This window comes from Trichomycterus rosablanca, chromosome 22 (genome assembly GCF_030014385.1).
Source record: "Trichomycterus rosablanca isolate fTriRos1 chromosome 22, fTriRos1.hap1, whole genome shotgun sequence".
In the NCBI taxonomy this organism is placed as follows: Eukaryota; Metazoa; Chordata; class Actinopteri; order Siluriformes; family Trichomycteridae; genus Trichomycterus; species Trichomycterus rosablanca.
In genome coordinates this window covers 5895001-5913066 of record NC_086009.1, presented here as the reverse complement: position 1 = coordinate 5913066, position 18066 = coordinate 5895001, and the positions used below count along the sequence as shown (strand labels likewise).

Sequence of the window (18066 nt, the reverse complement as noted above, 5' to 3'; positions counted from 1 at the left end):
TTGTGTGTCCACGCTTCAGCATAAAAAAATATATATAGGTAAAAACCAGTCAAGTTCTACATGTCTATAAAAAGGACCATCCAAACTGCTCTGCTGCTGCTCATTGTGATGAAGTAAACAAAATCGGAACACTAAAGCTTCTTTTGAAATGCTTTTTCTTTGCCCATGTGATTAACAACAAACTTTAGTCCAGCTTCAAGAGTATAAAATTGGGGGCACGGCAGCCAACAAAATAAAAAAAATCTAAAAATATGTAATTATTTAAACAGGAAATGTTGCCTTAATTAAGGAGCTGCTAAGAAACTAAACAACTGCTTGTTAAATATTGGAAATGCAGATTTCCTCAATAAATAAAAAATATACGTATACATAGATTTTGGCATCATGCCCTGATCTGGTGATTGTGTAATGCTAAAGAACCTTGTTGTCAGGAAGAGTTTTAAAATGTCAGCATTGCTTTTTTTTAATAAGCATGTTTCAGTTTTTAATGGACTATTAGCTTTATATTTTCATTCTGTTAAATCTAGATTCAGAATTCTGAACTGGTTCTGGTCATGATTCTTACATTACTGCCATGTTTACTGTGTTAGGCTGTTTTGTTTTAATTAATTTAATAAAGTATAAAGCCTCGTTGACATGAAAGTATGATGTGATTTTTATATTGAATGGACGGTTATCTGTTGATGTATCATTGTTGGTTGATTATTGGTTAAAAGATTTACCAAAATCTGCTTCATGGGTTTAAAATTTCTGTTGATCTTTTTTAGACACAACTTTGAAATCATAATGGCTGTTTTAAGCTACAATACAGTAATGCCATTCCGCGTCAACACAGTCAAACTGTTTTTCTCCCCTTTTTTATTACCGACATGACTGCACTCGAATCGTAGAGTTCCAATATTAAACACGCCTTTATGAGGAAGGTTTACTTATGTAATATTTTGCCAACAAATAAATAAAATGGTCTAATTAATTAATGAACAAAGATAAATTATAAAATCTTACACATGGCTAAATGGAGGAAATAAAAAAAGAAGCAAATTCCATTCTGAACACTTTAATGTTGACACAGATGAGCAGTAATCTCCTTCCACAGTGAGAGAACAAGTACAAAGACCAAGTGGAAAAAAAATAAAAAAAAAGTGCTAAAAAAATCTTCATGCAACATTACTGGCAATGGTGTGAAGATGACTGTGTGTATACACCAGGCTGTTCTGAACTGGAGAACTACATCCCACCTTAGAGTTTTGACTTCATGTTTGTAGATTTTAAGATGTTTACAGAGCAGCTTGTGATTGTTAATAGTGGAGGCACAACCAGTGATTTTCTTCAGTACAGAAGTACTCGAGGTCTGCAGGTAGAAACAGCCCTTTCTGCTTCGAGAAATCTCTTTAGTGCTGAGTAGACCACACACAAAGGGCACATCTCAAATTAAGCACCTGCCTTAAAAATGGATACATTCGGGAGAAGGATACAAAGCAGAAGCACAAATCAAGACGATCGAGAAGGAGCAAGGGTGGCCAGGATGTCTTCCATCCAGCATACTTCTACTAGCCTTCATGTTTCGTCTATCCTGAATGTAGATGAGCAGATGAGGCACCAGATAAAAGATCCTTCCCAACTGGAAGCAGTTGTATTTGGAGAACATTCAGCTTCAAGAGGTGGAATTTTTTTTAATTGAATATAAAACATAAAGGCAATGAGCTCATCAAAAATCTTGCTACAGGAATTTTTTTAAGGCCACACGGCGAAGAAAATGACACATCAATACCAGGAAGGCTGACCAGCGGAGCTCCTTTCGTGAGTACAAAGTCAAAACGGCTAAACCCACATGCGCAGACAACCTCTAGAAGCCAATCAAGCAACACATGTCAGTTGCATTAATTACGGCACACACAGAATACCCATAATTCTCTACAACAATTCGTTTTCCTTTGGATCACGGAAAGCAGTGACTTGGAGGAATGCTAGTGGGCAAAACGTCAGTATACGGAACCATTTCCCATTCAAGGCATATCATGGTCATTTAAAATAATTAAGAAAAGAAATGGAATGCGAGTAAAACAACAAGACACGACAAAACACGAGGTGAGGGAGGACACGGAGGCACACGGGGAGAGAAGATTACTTATAACAGCCATGCCGAAAGCATTCATGTTTTTGAATTTTTTTTTCTCCTCTCTTTTTTTAAAGTTTTATATACAAACAAGAAAAAAAATCAAAATCTGGATTGTGCACAATTTTGTTTGTTTTTCACATATATATAGATATATATATTTTCATGAAAATCTTCAATACTCATGGAAAAGGAAGGAAGTGAAGGAATAGCAAAGAAGGATTCAATAGGAAGGTGGACGGAGTGATAGATCTGAGGGGTGTTTGTCGACTAACCGGTTATTCCATGATGATGGGACTTGTGATGTGAAGGTAGGGAGGGGGAGAAGAGAGAGGTAGGAGCAATGAAAAAACAGAGAGGAAAAGCAGTTGAGGTTCAGGAGCAGCTCAATCTTTCCAGTCCTTCTTGATGTTCAGGCTCCACTCCCAGGAAAGGTGGTCGTGCTTGTCGTCGTCGGTGAATTTGGACTTGATGTTGTAGGTGCCGCGGGCCAGCATTCCTTTGGGGGCCTCCTCCAGCGGAGTGAGAAACTCGTACTCGGCCGGCCGTGGCCCATAGCTCCCCACCATGTAGTCGGATTTGTCAACTATAAAATAGGCACATAACAGGGTTAATAAGACATGCATAGTGTTATTATAGAGTTGCATACAAGGAACCTGTGATTTGTTTTTGATTTGATCTGTTAATGTTTTAATGAACTAAGAGTACAAAGCAAATATTTCTAATGTTAAATAAAGGGTTAAAAGAATGAACAAATCACATTTTGTATTTACTATTACACTAGTGTTTTACTTTACTGTACAGGAAAAATATTGTGTAATGATAAGAGAACTTACGCTTGACACCTTTCCTAAAGGTTTGTTGTACATACTTCAGTCCTGAAACGATCTCCTTGTTGACCTTGAAAAGATCCACACAACATACATCAGGTACAGAAACACTGCAGCGTTAGATTAAATACATTTATTCTGCATGTTTTCTTTAACAATGCGGTTCACAATTTGAAAAGAAAGACTTTTGATTGATCAGTTTTGTTAAATATAATATTCAAAACCCTGACAAGGAAAATGTCAGAATATTATGAATTAATAATCAAAAACATGACATGTTTAATCTATGTATTAACTGCAGTTATTATGAGTAAGTTAATGGTATTAATTTTGAATAAATATAGCATATTGCAGTACAGTTAAAAAGTTAAAAGCTGTTTTACAATCAACAAAACCATTACGCTTACTTTAATAACTCTTGAACATCGTGCTTTGCATCTAGTAAATAAGCCCCTGATCCAGTAAGACTCTGGTCAGAATAAAGCTCTTATTCTAGGCAAATGAGAAAATAAATGAACCCCTGAATATTTCTGTGGAATCCTAAATCTCATTGTACTGGGTAAATATTTAAATGTATTTGACTATTTTGAGTAGAAATACTTGGTCATGAATCCTGTGGTCATTATTTGGCTGCACACAAACACATTAATGAATTTACATTTTGTAAATGGATATTTTGTGATAGCAATACTAACTGAATAGGACTGTAGCTGAGACACCTCACACTACCAACAACATTTTTAAACTAAATATAAACTTATAAACTCATTATCTCTGTGGTAAGATTAAAGGGAAATATAATTCTGGCATGGAAAAGAAGGAAACTTGGGAGGCTCACCTTGAAGCTGATCTTTATCTTGTACTCCACTCCTTCTTTCAGCACGAATGACTGCTTTTTAAAAGTGTCCAGGTCTCCTGTGGAATTATGAGACCAAACAAACATGATCACTATACATTTCACAGCTTATTAAACATTTCCTTAATTTATACCGAGACTGCTGGGCTTTGACCAGTTTATACTCGTTATAATGACATCACAAGCTAAAAAAAAAAATCTAAAGTTTACCACATCCAGCAAGTGAATTATTTTTGTGTTCTCAGGTTCTCTCCCTATTCCTCATACAGGACCTTGTTTGCCAGGCAAATTTTATTCCAGCTGTCTGACAGCTCCTAACTTGTTCCAGCTAATACATAAATACACAAAACTAACTGGGGAAAATTTACCGTTTTAAAATGAACTGTGCTTTGTGCTGTCTGACTTGTATATCTGGATAAGAAATGCATTCTGAATCCATTTGAAATTAATTTAGATCACCTACATTACTAAACCACATTGGAATGTCAGACACATTTAAGCTGTCATGCAAGTGGAAATACATCCATCTCTCTGTCAAAACCTTATTTTACAGCCAAAACCCTCTCAAGGTACTACGTCATAATGCTTGTGATTCATGTCCACTAAAGTGCATACAGCTATTTAAAATTAAGATTCTCTCTCTCTCTTTAAAGAAATCAACTCTATCCATGAAACAACTGGACAGCAGGAACACAGAACCAGTAGAGATTTGCAGTAATAATACAGAAATAAGATTTAGATCTTGTTAAGTTTTAAACATGTTTAACTGCAGGTAAATGTACAATGTTGAGCAGTAGTGGCCCAGCAATTAATTTTTAGACTGAATGGACACAAATTACCACAGACACACTTGAAGCCCTCTCAGGGAAGTGAAGATGTCACTATTTTAATATATTAATAGAATTTGTTTTTAAATTGTATAACAAGCACATGTTCAGGTGTCCACATTTTTTTGGCCACACCCAACAGACATGTCTATCTAGCCATAGGCTATCAAAGCGGGCAGTTGATCTTTTTCTTACCTTGCAAGTCAAGGACCAGAGGCGCAGGAGCCGCTTCACACATTAAAGTAAGTCGTGTCACCAGGACATTGGGAGTATTAGCATCTAGAAAAAGACACCCAAGTTATAGTTCTGAAGAGCATGGAATTAAACAGCATGTACTGTGTAAACTTGCACACATCAAAAGAAAAAAAGTTTAAAATTTGAAACAGGGAGAACTATTTAGATGCTACAGAAATAATAAGATTGGTACTTTTTTTTGCAAAGTCATTGTTGATATTTACCGCTTTTATACATCTAAAGTTAGAAATGATTCTAGCAAGGGTTTGGCCATCTACCCTCCTTCAAACATAGCCAATCATGCTGGCCAACATGCTGGCGGGCTAATGTAATATACCTCTGCACCTCCCAAGCACCAAATGTAAAGAACTATTCAAAGAATGCTTTTCATTATCAATGATGGGGAAGATCCATCTTTTAAATTCTTGCTGACAGATTATTTTAAATTAAGGAAGTCACAAATTCATAGTGACAAAATTAATCCCACAGTTTACTGGATTGTCAACATAGGCACTAGAAATGTAATCTTTTTGCCTATTCCTACAAAGATAAATGTCTGGAGTTGTAGAATGCTACTTCACAGTCTTAATTGGGTCATGTTTTCAGGACTGAAGGCTAGCCAAACCACACACACAGATATCATTATTAGATATTTGCCTCAAAATCAGAACCTGGTAAATGATGAAACTTGTCATAAAAAATAACTACTACATAGTGTCTATGCAGGTTTGCGGGTCGACACCCACCTACTGCCACTGAGCTCGAGCCGAGCAAAGCCTCCTTGTACTTGCGCAGGCTTTCATCTTCCTTATCCAGCTCCTGGATCTCCTGCAGGCTCTTTTGTGCTGGTGGCTTGTAGTTTACAGAGTCGCTCTCCTCATTCTCAGCAGCAATGGCTGCTAGCTGCTCCGGGGTGGGTTCATGCTCGGCCATGATCTACTGCTGAAAAACACATACACAGAGACAAATGTTTATTTGATTACTTACTATGGAATAGGTTGCTTAACAGTTGTGATGTGCTGCATTAGCTGTATAGTATTAAAACCTCTTGTTAGCATTTCTAACATTTAACAAGTTTAGCATCTCCTACTGGACTGATCAGCACAGTAATTACTAGAGATGTCACCGGAAATCACAGTTCATTTAATTTCCAGCAGATGATTCTGTTCTGCATACCTGATCTGGCACAGTTTCTGTGTTAGATGCCTTTTCTGACGCAACCCTCGTTTTTATCCGCACTTGCTGCTACACTGGTATGTGTAAAGATATAAATGGAATTTACTCTTCATGGTAATAACAGGAACAAAAACATTAAAACATTTTTACTAAATGTCTTATGACCAACAGACTCATTTAGTTCAGATTACAGTCCTGCCGTTTTATTAAGTATAATGTACATTTCTTTATAAATTCATAAAATCAAACCTCCTATTAAACAAAGATTAGTTACACATTGTAGCTACATACCCAGAGTTTATGTTTACATTTCATTAAGAGAGAAATCAAACTGCACTTTGACCACTGCCAGAAGGAATCACCTGCCCCCAATTGTGCTGTATGATTTGGAATGAGGCAGCACACAAAGATCTGGTAGCAGGAGGCTGAGAACAGCACTGCTGTTGTAAAAGAGAAGAAGAAAGAGGAGGCCTGCACTGAGCAGGAAGGGGATCTCTCAGTAAACAGCTTCAGCTAAGAGATAAAAGCAGGGTGGAACACCAGAAGAACAAGGGTTAATGTGATTTATTACATTCAGCCGTTCTGTATTTCTGGTCAGCATCAATTACGGTTAAGGATTACTGATAATATCCATCCGCTGATGTTTGGGAATATACTGCTAACAAATAAGAGGGAAAATTGGCAACCGTCTCTGAAAGTGTACTAGAGAAATAAAACACCTCTTCCAAAAGATTCCCTTAACCCTTTACACAATTTGCAAGACCCGTCATGTTCAGGAAATACATATAATAATTAATTCCACTAATCAGTGATTTTAAGACCAAAAACAACAAATTAAACAAGCAAATTTAGGTGTAGCTCATGCCTGGTTTGGGCGAAAATCGCCACTGTGGGTCTGTTGGGGCTAATAGATACTAAAATATTATAAAAATTATAAAATAAATTTCCTAGACATCAAATAGTTAAACTGAACTTAAAGCTTGGGTGCAACAAGCCCTAATTTGCCATTATGATCTTACAACACAATGCAACACAATTACACCCAGTGTGACTAGTATTTCAGGCTGCACAGCTATAGAAGTTTGCAACGATAACTGGTTAACAACCATGTACATCAATTTAAAGAATTCAGTACACAAAACAGCCGGAATCGACGTGCCTCAAACAGACCAAGCGGTGCCACTGGATGTTACAAACAACTGAACATGCTGTACAAAAGTATGTGCCAGGCAATGAACCTAACTTGTTGCACAACATCCCTGAATGCTCAGACAGCAACACGATGTAAACACAACATGCTCCTTAATCACTGCCAGATGCAAAATCTGAATTTTAGCTAGTTAAACTCTTTCCTCAGATCATGTATCCTGGGTGGTTCTACTGGAAAAAAAAAACAGGTGGGAACTATGAGCACACTGCACCATTTTCCCCCCCATGCAGAGCCTCTGCATTCCCATAAAAGCAGAAAATCCTGTTCTGCCAACATCACATTTTGGCAGCCAAAGCATTTGGCAGGGTGCGGAGGCCTCAAAAAGTGAGATGATTTTGTATAAAGGGAAAGACACTGATCTCATGATGATGTCTTGATTGATAGCACAACATCAGAAAGCATTTTGCTAAATTTAATGACACTTAGTAAGGAGTTACAATTGGCAGCCTGGTATGGCAAAAGGATCAGCAAGAGCAGAGAGAGAAAAAAGGAACATGCCCAGAATTGAAATAATCCATCCAAGCTTAATGAAAGACCTCCTCACAACACGGCCAGAGAATTAATTCAACCAGGAGCAAAATGAGGGCAATACTTATGCAATTTAAACTCTAAGCTAGAAGGCCAATGCATCGATTGAACTCACCTCTAAGTTACTGCAGTTTAGGGTCAATTTCCAGTTGGTATTGCCATTTAATCAAGCATGACAGTGTATAAATGGCTGGTTGGTTTCAGTTTATGCCCTGAAAGCTCATAGAATCATTGCCGTGCTAGCTAGCAGTGCATCCAAATTGCCCACTCGAACTAGACTGACAGCTATCACACACAATTCACCTGTAAGGCAATATTAACTTGACATAAGACTGCTTTCCACCATACACAATTCATTCCACTTTTAATTACATGTCATTTTTAATTACACTGACAGAATTAAAACACTAATAATAGATAGATGCAAAAGAAAATCACCTGATGTGCAGATCTAGAGGAGAGATTAGGCTCAAAATCTGCGATTAGGCTAGTTTCTTAGCAACTATTATCCAAATAAGATTACGCTAGTCATGATTATTGCTAATGAGGCTCTTTAAGACAAACTGTCACACAGCAAGACTCCCCTGACAGGCCTAATCAGCATCCTCTAGAGATGTAATTATCCTGAAATAGTATGGTGCTAGGATTCAGCTCAGCATCCCGAAATCAGTTTTGTAATTCTACAGAACCGAAGGGAGATGGTAGTGCTGATGCTTATAATATGGTGGGAAGCAAACAATCCCCCTACTATATATATATATGCAACAGTAAAAAGGTAAAAGATGGACAAAGGATGAGTGCAAGAAACTCGGAAGGCCAATCAAGACCAACAGTTACAAGCTGGGACTGTAGATCCTTTAATTCTGTTCACATTTATATTACCTAAAGGCCACATGTGTGTAAATATATAATGCTTAGAGAGCCAATATACTCATTAATTCATGAATAAAATTTGTTTAATTGCATTTTCATGTTCTGCCTTAATTTCACACTAGTAGAGCCTATAAAATTCTGGTACTGGTATTGTTGCATTTTAGTAAGGATCAAATGTGACATTTTGTGTATTTATAGTATAAATATAACTTTATTCAAAGCCAAAGAAAAACACTTACATAAATGTAACGGGACATTTTTGCGACAGTTTTTTTTTAAATGAATCTAGGCCGTTTTACAGGACGAATCTTTTCCCTCTCTATTACAACCTATCTAGGTCAGGTTATAGATGTAATATGAGCAAACAAACGCACAGTAACTGAGCTTGAGCAAAGCAGGGGCGTTAAGGAGTGAACATTTCATTGTGTGGATTCAACTGGTTTTTAAAGCAATGCGAGTGCACTATACACTCAGGAAAACATGATATTAAAAACATGCAAAAAAAACCTCAAATATAGCCTACTTGCTCACTAACTGGCCATATTACTTTAATACCATGCTGATGGCATAATTGACAAGAATAAATTGCAATAACAAGGACTACAGACCCCAGCAGAGAACTGCACATTATTTCAGCACAGTACTGCAGAGCCATTGTTGATGCTCCTGAGTAAATATATGCTAATATGAAAAAAGAGTTAACGTTGAGATAACTGTTCAAAGACTGAACCAATATATGTATGATGTTAGTTAATTAAGCTACATTTCCCAAAGCAAGTAAAAGAGGAAGAAGAGTTTGTTGGATAGTCACTACAGTTCCTGTTCCCCTCTAAACCCACATTATTTCTTCATCAACATCATGCCTTCCAAATGCTGCAGCCTACACTAGTCTCAAAACAGGACTTAACATTTCATCGCTCTTAACTATAAAAGGTCTCATGTTCAAACAGAAAAATGTATAGATTTATAGAGCACGGTTGTTTTGACCTTTTATTTAGCAGCCACCTTTGCCTCCACCCCCAGCTTCATCCTTTAAAAAATTAATCACAGGTCAGAAAAAGTGTAGTGTAACTCGCTGTTCACTTGGCCTTCAGTGATTAATACACATTGCTTGACTATTTAATATAATGAACTGCTGTCATTTACCATGAAGCCACCACAGACAAAATGTCATAGTTTGGTCATAGTTTAATCATTCATTGGTTAAATTTAACAGTTCGTGAACCTGTACGCCTGAAACCAGACCTGATTTTTATATATTAAGTGGAAGGTTACTAAGTTCTAGACTGCATAGCACATGAGTCAGTGTGGTGCAGTCAGCGGTGGCCAGCATTATCATTACTGATAAAGGTAAATCTCCATTTTCTTCAGCAGGCGCATGTGCAGTGTAAGAACAAGAAATGTGGTGTGGTGAGAGGATGTGCTCAAAGTCACTTGTCCTGAGAGGATGGGGGTTGGTCTTTTGTTCAGGCTGAGGCCCAGCACTCCCGGGACATGTTTTTTAAACAACTACATCCTTTACTTGAAAAGATCATATGCCTCTTTCATGTGAAACGTATAATAAGAATTTATGTTTAGTAACTATTCTAAGCACCATGTTTTGTTTACAGCACTCCTCTAATTAATCTACACTAAAGCATAAATGGTAGAGCAAATTCTTTGCCAGCAGACAGACTTTAACATCAGATAATTTGTATATATCACACAAGTAATGTATAAATCTGCCCCAGGGGTTTTGGCACCATAAGCACTCGGTAATGTTAGTAAAGCCAAGACAATGTGTCACCAAACGCCATTTGAAAAGAAGAAATGTGACCATAAACTTATCACTGTAAGTTTATTTTTCGCTAGTGTTAATTCTTAATAAAAAAAATATAATGTATGAAATCATAATCTTTACTGCAATGTTTATGTTATAACATATAAATTATATACAGCAGTTCAGCCTAGTAGCTTTGTGATTAGCAGCTGTTTGACACTGTACAGAACAGCTCCTGATAATCTATACTGATCTATACTATCTATATATAGAACAAGGACAAATTTGTACTAGTAGGCACATTATCATCAGACAGTAAATACCATTATATTGCCCATTTCAAATTATCCCAATTAACACAAATGATTCTGATTAGGCTATAATACCCATACACATCATTTGTTTGTCATTTGGGTCAGAAATAAGCTGAAGGTACAGACAATGTTCCACTTTAGTCCAACAAGCTATAAGTAAGCTAAAAGAATAAACAGATCTAAACGATTTTAGTTATACATGAGTAGGCGAAACTTGAACCACTACCTGAACCAGATCTTGGGGGGAACAAAGGTTTTTTTTATATGGCCTAGATACTGAAGATAGATACCATACAAAGGTGGAACAAACAGTATAAAAAATATTCCTGGCAGATTTGCCAGCAGCAGGAGAAGTTGCAGCATGGAAAGACACCGCCCTGCTTCTGCTGCGAGAGAAGAAACTAGAAACTCAGGCGCTCACACACAGGACGGAAGAGGAAGTCTGGCTCGAATGCAGAGACCATAAAAAGCCATGCGTTAATCTGTGTTTTAACCCATTCAGGTCAAATATAAACCCACATCATTAACATGTTGTATGTTTGAGTCTGATTTTTAGCCGAAAACAATAAATCTACATCAGTGTCTGGCAGCTCGTCAATGACACAAGGGCTGAAGGCTGTTTTACCAGCATTTTACATGAAGTACATTAACAAAGAATTTAGATCGTTAACTATTAATGACTAATCAATAATATGAACAACAGCTAACGGCATTATTACAACCATTGTGTGGTCATTTTATTCATCAGACATTGATTATCACATCCGATGCTGATCTACTTTAAAACACACCTTGATATGCGTGACTATGCACATTTAATAAATAAACCAAACCCATTTATGTATCAGAACACAATGAATTAGTCCATTTGACAATACAGGAAGTTGCACGCTTTTCCCACCCGTTTTGGTAATAAGCCCGCCTCCCGCATGAGTTCAGGCGTTCATACAGACACGCGGATTCGCCAAACTCAGACGACAAATTAATTACTGACCAATCCCAGAGCAGGAGGCGGGGTTTCTGCAATACGGGTAGGAAAAACATTAATCTGGCTATGATTGTGCCCAGAGCGGTAGAGAGAACTCTGATTGTGCCTAAACGCCCATAGGTCTAAAGTCGGAAGTTGGAAAAAGTTAGCTATGGCTCATTCTATGCAAAAAAACAAACAAACAAGATATTTACCTGCCTAATAACATAACCTTGTACAGACATGTAGCTATTCACCTAAAGATCATGAACTTAGTTTAGGTTACATTTGTGAAATGTAGCAGTTAGCAAACAGGCTCGCTAACACACGAGTGTCTGGATAGATTTGCAACCATGTTAAAATGCTTCACTACCAATCTGTGCTTAGGGACGTTATTTGCAGGCTTTACTTAATGTCTGTGGTAAATGTAATGCTAACTTTCCCACAGCCAGAGGTGAGCAGCATGTTGGAACCCAGACCAACTCGGAAAACAACGGTTTATAGCTTGGACCGATTGCCAGATTGAACCAGATTAACGTGCCTGTGCTCTTTAGATCACAAATTAATAAATCATTTTAATAAACACGGCTAATTGATTCCATCTCGCCAATGATCACACTAGTGATGGGATTTCCGGACCTTTCAGATGAGACATTTTATTGAATCGACCTAGCTTACCAATAAAATCTGGATCTTTCGACTATCAGTAACATCTTTATCCACAATAATTGCCTGCTAATCAAAAACTACTTCGATTTTGGCTTGTCTTAGTCCAGTTAAAATTAAATAGAATCTTACACTACCTCCCAATTACCAGTATAATATGCTGCATTGTGATTGCAATAAAACGATAATACATTAGCAGATTTATAAAATAGCTTTAAACATGTAGAAACGACACTTACATTTATACAGATCATAGCGTAGTAAATGAATCCATTGTATTTTTGATTGGTACGTTATGATACAAAGATTGATGCTGTCTACAGTCTACATTGTCAAATGATTCATTGTGACCGACTCTGATTCGTCCGGGATTCTCTGGTTTCTTTTAATAACACAATCAGTATATAAAATAATATAAAATGCATTTTATACCTCTATCCTCTATATTAATTCGTAATAGTAAAGCATGTGTATCTAACTGACCTTACACGGGTCTATAACGGGTCTATTCAAAAGAGTCGACTCTTTCACAAACGACACATGACTGGCTCAGACAATGCCTGATAAATATTCATCTCCGGTTGTGAACAGCATGTGATGAACTATTCTAATAAAACAGCTCACACATTGTGAACTATAACCAGTGCCAACATACATACACTTATTTTTCTGCTTCGTTGTTTATTAGCCGAACGTGCTAACTAGAAACTTCAAACTTCAGATTGTGACAAGTTTTGCAGCGCTAACGTTAGCACCGTAGCTTTCGGAAACGACGAGACCAGACTAAATTCCCGCAGTACGTCCCGCAGCGCTATCTGACCATTCTCGAATAGAAAATTAAGCCTATATTAAGTTAGAAACACTAAAATGCGCTTACCGTACAGTTACAAGTGCTCTGTTTAATGGATGAAAGTCTTCAGACCAGCGTCAGCTTCACTGACTGCTCAATGGCGCGAGGAGGGAGCGGCGCTAGCAGACACACGCTTCCGGGAATAGAGCGCGCGCGCGCGCGCACATGCTCGCGATGTCCATTCCGCATGCGCGGAACAGGACAGACTCTGCCCAGCAGACACGACTGTGATTGGGATTGAAACGCATACTGCACTGATTAGCCAAAACATTAGGACCACTCACACAAAAACGTGCATGACATTTTCATCATTTAGCAGACGCTTTTAACCAAAGCGACTTACAGTAATGTGACAGTATAATGTCTAAGCAATGGAGGGTTAAGGGCCATGCTCAAGGGCCCAACAGCAGCAACCTGGCAGAGGTGGGACTTGAACCAGCGACCTTCTGATTACTACTTCAGTACCCTAACCACTAGGCTATGGCTTGCCCCTTAAGCAGACACCTTTGTCCAAAGCAACTTACAGTACTGTGACACAATACAGTCTGAGCAACTGAGGGTTAAGGGCCATGCTCAAGGGCCCAACAGCAGCAACCCAGCAGAGGTGGGACTTGAACTAGCAACCTTCTGATTACTATTCCAGTACCCTAACCGCTAGGCTACAATACACAATGACTGCATTTTTCGTAACAATTATGCACCAGTTCATATTACGTTCAAATGATGAGATGATTGTAGTTACTCCTATAACACGTGTTGAATGTAACAGATACGAACAAGCATATCAGGAGTAACTTTGATTATTGCACTTGTAGTGCACTTTATACTTTAGTCAATACACTCTATACCAGCCTTACGATATATACCAAAGTAACACCTCCATGTGTACCCACATGCCCTGTAGTTGTATTGTTGTGATTATGCATGTACTTGTTTGTATGTGACTCTTTAGTGTGTACTAATACTTCTGATCTATCCAGCTTGCTACTGAGGCTATCACTAACTTAAGTCTAAAAAAAAGCAATGCTGTGGCAGCAGTTTTGGGAAGGCCCTTTCTAGTTTTAGCAATACTGCAGCAATATATTTAAATTTCTAGTTTAAGAAAAAACTATACTAAAAAATAAAACCTTTTTGGGGCAGGTCATTTGTATCTGGTGCAACTGCTGGCCTATTGATCCTAAAACCCAAGTAAAAACAAATCTAGAAAGCAAAGCCTTAAAAAGGTACTGACTCAAGTCACAGTAGCAACAGGTTTTCAAACCACACAAGTATCACCCAAGTCCACCATTAGTAACTCGAATACCAAGCCAACTGAAAACAGGTGTTGTATGAAAAACCGCAGCCTTTTTTCACCCCATCATACACAATTTAAATCAAACTGAAAGCACAGTTGTCAAAATGTTACACAGATCATAAGACCAAGGGCTTTTTTTTTTTTTTTTTTTTTAATCAAAGCAAGACTTAATACAGTGTTGAATGCTTATGTACAGAGTTCAGTCACAAAAGAGCAGAGAGGACAGAAAAAGTGAACAGTCCTGTGACTTCACGTAAAGCTCAATAATGGTACAAGCTGCACATCAACATGTGTTTTATAAACCAAGCCTTATTTCTCTCAGGACAGAATATGCCATAAACATGAAAAGCATCTGAACAAACTTGAGTAGTTGGGATTTAAAAATCTGAATAGTACCTGTACAGTGAAAAGTTAAAATGAAATGTATATACAGAGAAGAAAGCCAAGTCACTGATTGGATAGTGTACTGCAGGCTTTATTACAATGGTCTACAAAGAGAAGGCAAAACACACCTCCAGTCATCCTACAGTCACTACATTTTCAAAACTAACTAAAAATAAAAATGTTGGTAAAAAAAATTTCAAAGTACTTAAAAGGAGAAAATGGGTACACAAATTTAAACTTTCAAAGACATTAAGTGTAAAACTTCTGATATTTCAAAGCTGTAATGAACAGGTCTTCATGCCAGATGCCAGGAATGCAGATCAAGTCATCTAACTGGTGTCCATCTGTAAAATAAATAAATAAATGAATAAAAATATAACAGCATAGTAGCATAGTGTGTTCACTTCTTTGAGAAAGATAAAAGAAAACCTACCCTGGCATTGTAGGCATCTAGCTGTGCATCCAATTCCTCTGCTGAAAGCTGCTGTTTGTTATTGCCACGTCCCCCTCGGCCCCGGCCTCTGAGCCCACCGCCGCCGCCACGACCGCCTCTGCCTCTCTGCATGCTACTGAAGCCTGTTCGGTTTCTGGTCATGCCACCACCACCACCACCACGACTCAGGCTGGGAGAAAAAACCCCCCCAAAAAACCATTAATATATAAAATCATGGAACAACTGTGTATAAGTCTGGGCAAAGAACATTCAGACCGGCAGATCAAATCATGCTAACATAAGTCTGGTGAAGGATTTTGTGCATACCTTGTGACTGAAGTTCTCCTCTGTGCATCAATCTGTGATGTGACGAGCTGAATGTTCATTGGACGTCCTAAAGATTAAAAAAAATCGTGATTAACCCCTCAGAAAAGTTATAAAAAATAAAAACGTAACCATTACAAATTTTAAAAAGCTTAGCTATACAGCCATAACTCACCATCAAGTGGGACACCATTGTACTGCTTCATTGCTTTCAGAGCATCTGCTTTCCTCTCAAAGTGGACATCTGCAGTGCCAAGGCTGCGCCCTGACCGGTCATAATGAACTGCAGCCTTCTTCAATGTGCCAAATTCTGCAAAGAGTTCCTGTAGATGGAGTACACAAAAACTGAGTTTAATCCTGAGTTTAATCCAACTTGTTAAGTAAACGGCCAAATAAATTGTCAATATACCTCAATGTCTGCATCGGAGACACCAAAATCAAGGTTGGACACAAGAAGCTTTCCTCCAGTTTCCACTCCTGCTCCTCCACTGGCACCTCCAGAACTGGCGCCAAAACCGTTGTCAAACATGTCGTGCTGCCACTTGTCAGGGAGCTGCTTGGGCTGCAACAGATGAAAGAGAACGCACCTGCTGACTTCGGATCCCGGCACAGTCCACTCGGCTGGGTGCTGGGGCAAGCAGGGGAGCTCCACCTCAACAGGGCCTGTGGCGCACAGCCAACTGTACACACGATTTCCAGCAAACCCTGCCCACCCCAACACTACAAACAAGTAAACCAATGTAGCAAGTAGACGGTAGCACATGCACAATACTAGTGTTCAAGTGTGAAGATGACATTTAGAGAAATGGCCACATCTGGCCTTACACTATGGAGCAGGTTTAGAGCTGAACAGTGATCAAATTGAAGGAGAGGTGTTTGTACTGTGAAATGCAGTGGCATAAAACCTAGTTGATAATGCTAAGCTATTAGGACCAAACAGACCAACAGTTAGGCTTGACTACAGGACAGACCAGTGGCAATGCAGGCATTTCAAACTAAACTAAAATATAACTATTTAAAAATCAATAAGTGTTTGAAAAACAAGCAAACAAGTGGCTATTCATGTACAGAAGCCTAACTGAGTTTGGTACAAGGTTCATATTCTGTGTGAAACAGAAACATGTTTATGTCCAATCTAATTTACAATGCAGGAGCCTCACTGTTCAGTTCTACTCTTAACCAATGATATAATGAACGTGATTGACCCTAACAAATTGAGTGCAAACAGCTCCGTCTAATGGAGCAACTTCCACCTTAACATTTAAAAGGTCCACTTGGCTACTACAATTGTTGATCTTGGAATAAAAGGTAACTACTATTGCCCTATAAAGAAATATCAAGTCAGCACAATTGCTGCCCACCAGCCTGCATCTCCAGCAAAACCACCCCAGAGTTTCTTGATGAGCATTCACAACGAATCCCAGCAGATCTTCACAGGTGGTGATCCAGTTGATGGACATCCCCCACTGAAGAAATGATGCCATAGAACTCTGAAGTCCACCAAGTAAAAAAAAAAAAAAAAGCTGATCGATGTGGTAAAGAGTCCATCAGTGGTGGGTGGTGGTGGTGTTGCATAGGGACCAGTGAGCGTCCATTTTGAAAGCACGCCATTTTGTCACATGCACTAAAAACAAACGAGCTCGAAGACATCTAATGACTAAACTTAAACAATAACTGAAGATCAGTGGCTGAACCAGTCCATTCTCAGCTGCACCATTAAAGCCACTAATAAACTCTAGCCTATACTATAGTTAAGGATGTGAACGCAGGCCGCTCCCAGACAAAGGATTGCGCCAGGGAAGCAGGCCGCGTTTAACTTTTGCTTTCAATTGTGCCCATACAAAAAAAATAGAATCTTCAAGCCAGGTGGTAGATCTGAGAGGATTCACACTGGTGAACGAAGGCAAAAAAAACAAAAAACAAAAGTGAAAACAAAGCCACCACTGATAAAGAAGCTGTTGTTGATCCAAAATGGCGCCGGCCGCCGAAGGTTAGCCGATTAGCCCGTGTAGCCATGATGTAGCCAGGTTAGCTCAGACGATTCTCAGCTCGACGGAAGAGAGAACATGGGTTTTGGGGAGGAGAGAGAACATGTACACAACTTTAACAGCCACATTTACCGAGCTGCTCCACATTACACCACATTTCCAGAGGGCCATGTAGCGTGTGAGCGAGCCTAAAAGGAAACAGCACTTCACCCAGCCATTTTGGATGAGGTCCGCTTTTTGTCAGCTAATGTGTTTCTTTAGCTTTCTCCTACCCTGCTGTACGGCGTGGGTCTGCTTCTGCCGCGGCTCAGGTTTTGTCGGGTCCTCATGGGCCCTGAACTTCCGCCGCGGCCTCCAAAGCCTCCTCCAGCTCCGAGCCGCCCGGCCCCGCCGCGAGAGCCGCCTCGGCCCCGGCCTCCTCTCCCGCCGCCACCGCG

At 38.9% G+C, this 18066-nt stretch overlaps 2 protein-coding genes across 5 annotated transcripts in view; both read right to left on the bottom strand.

Annotated features, from left to right (window-relative positions):
• Positions 1–1041: 1041 nt before the first annotated feature.
• Positions 1042–13334, bottom strand: arhgdia (Rho GDP dissociation inhibitor (GDI) alpha). Of its 3 annotated transcripts, none has more exons than XM_062984660.1 (6): positions 13234–13334; positions 5610–5805; positions 4825–4908; positions 3785–3861; positions 2953–3016; positions 1042–2702 (listed from the first exon to the last, which is right to left on the bottom strand). In XM_062984660.1, exons 2-6 carry the CDS (start codon positions 5794–5796, stop codon positions 2503–2505), a joined length of 612 nt encoding a protein of 203 aa, XP_062840730.1. In that variant the 5' UTR covers positions 5797–5805; positions 13234–13334; the 3' UTR covers positions 1042–2502. The 3 variants fall into 3 exon arrangements, with proteins under 3 accessions (XP_062840730.1, XP_062840731.1, XP_062840732.1); XM_062984661.1 differs by having other exon boundaries at positions 5610–5802; XM_062984662.1 differs by lacking the exon at positions 13234–13334 and adding an exon at positions 12596–12619 and having other exon boundaries at positions 5610–5802.
• A 1620-nt stretch (positions 13335–14954) lies between these two features.
• alyref (Aly/REF export factor) overlaps positions 14955–18066 on the bottom strand; it is a 3292-nt gene continuing 180 nt past the window's right edge. The window contains exons 1-6 of one of the 2 annotated variants that reach the window (XM_063019052.1): positions 17902–18066; positions 16051–16203; positions 15817–15964; positions 15645–15711; positions 15318–15507; positions 14955–15228 (exon numbers count right to left, since the gene is read on the bottom strand). The exon at positions 17902–18066 is cut by the window's right edge and continues 180 nt beyond it. In XM_063019052.1, the coding sequence (XP_062875122.1) occupies positions 15214–15228; positions 15318–15507; positions 15645–15711; positions 15817–15964; positions 16051–16203; positions 17902–18066 (738 nt within the window). In that variant the 3' untranslated portion in view covers positions 14955–15213. The other variant, XM_063019053.1, reaches the window with a different exon arrangement.

Coding starts and splice junctions, on each gene's coding strand:
- arhgdia (XM_062984660.1), bottom strand. CDS start 5,796: ATGGCCGAGCATGAACCCACCCCGGAGCAGCTAGCAGCCATTGCTGCT. Junction 4,909..5,609: donor CTCGAGCTCAGTGGCAGTAG/GTGGGTGTCGAC, acceptor GTCTTTTTCTAG/ATGCTAATACTCCCAATGTC. Junction 3,862..4,824: donor TCTGGTCCTTGACTTGCAAG/GTAAGAAAAAGA, acceptor ATAATTCCACAG/GAGACCTGGACACTTTTAAA.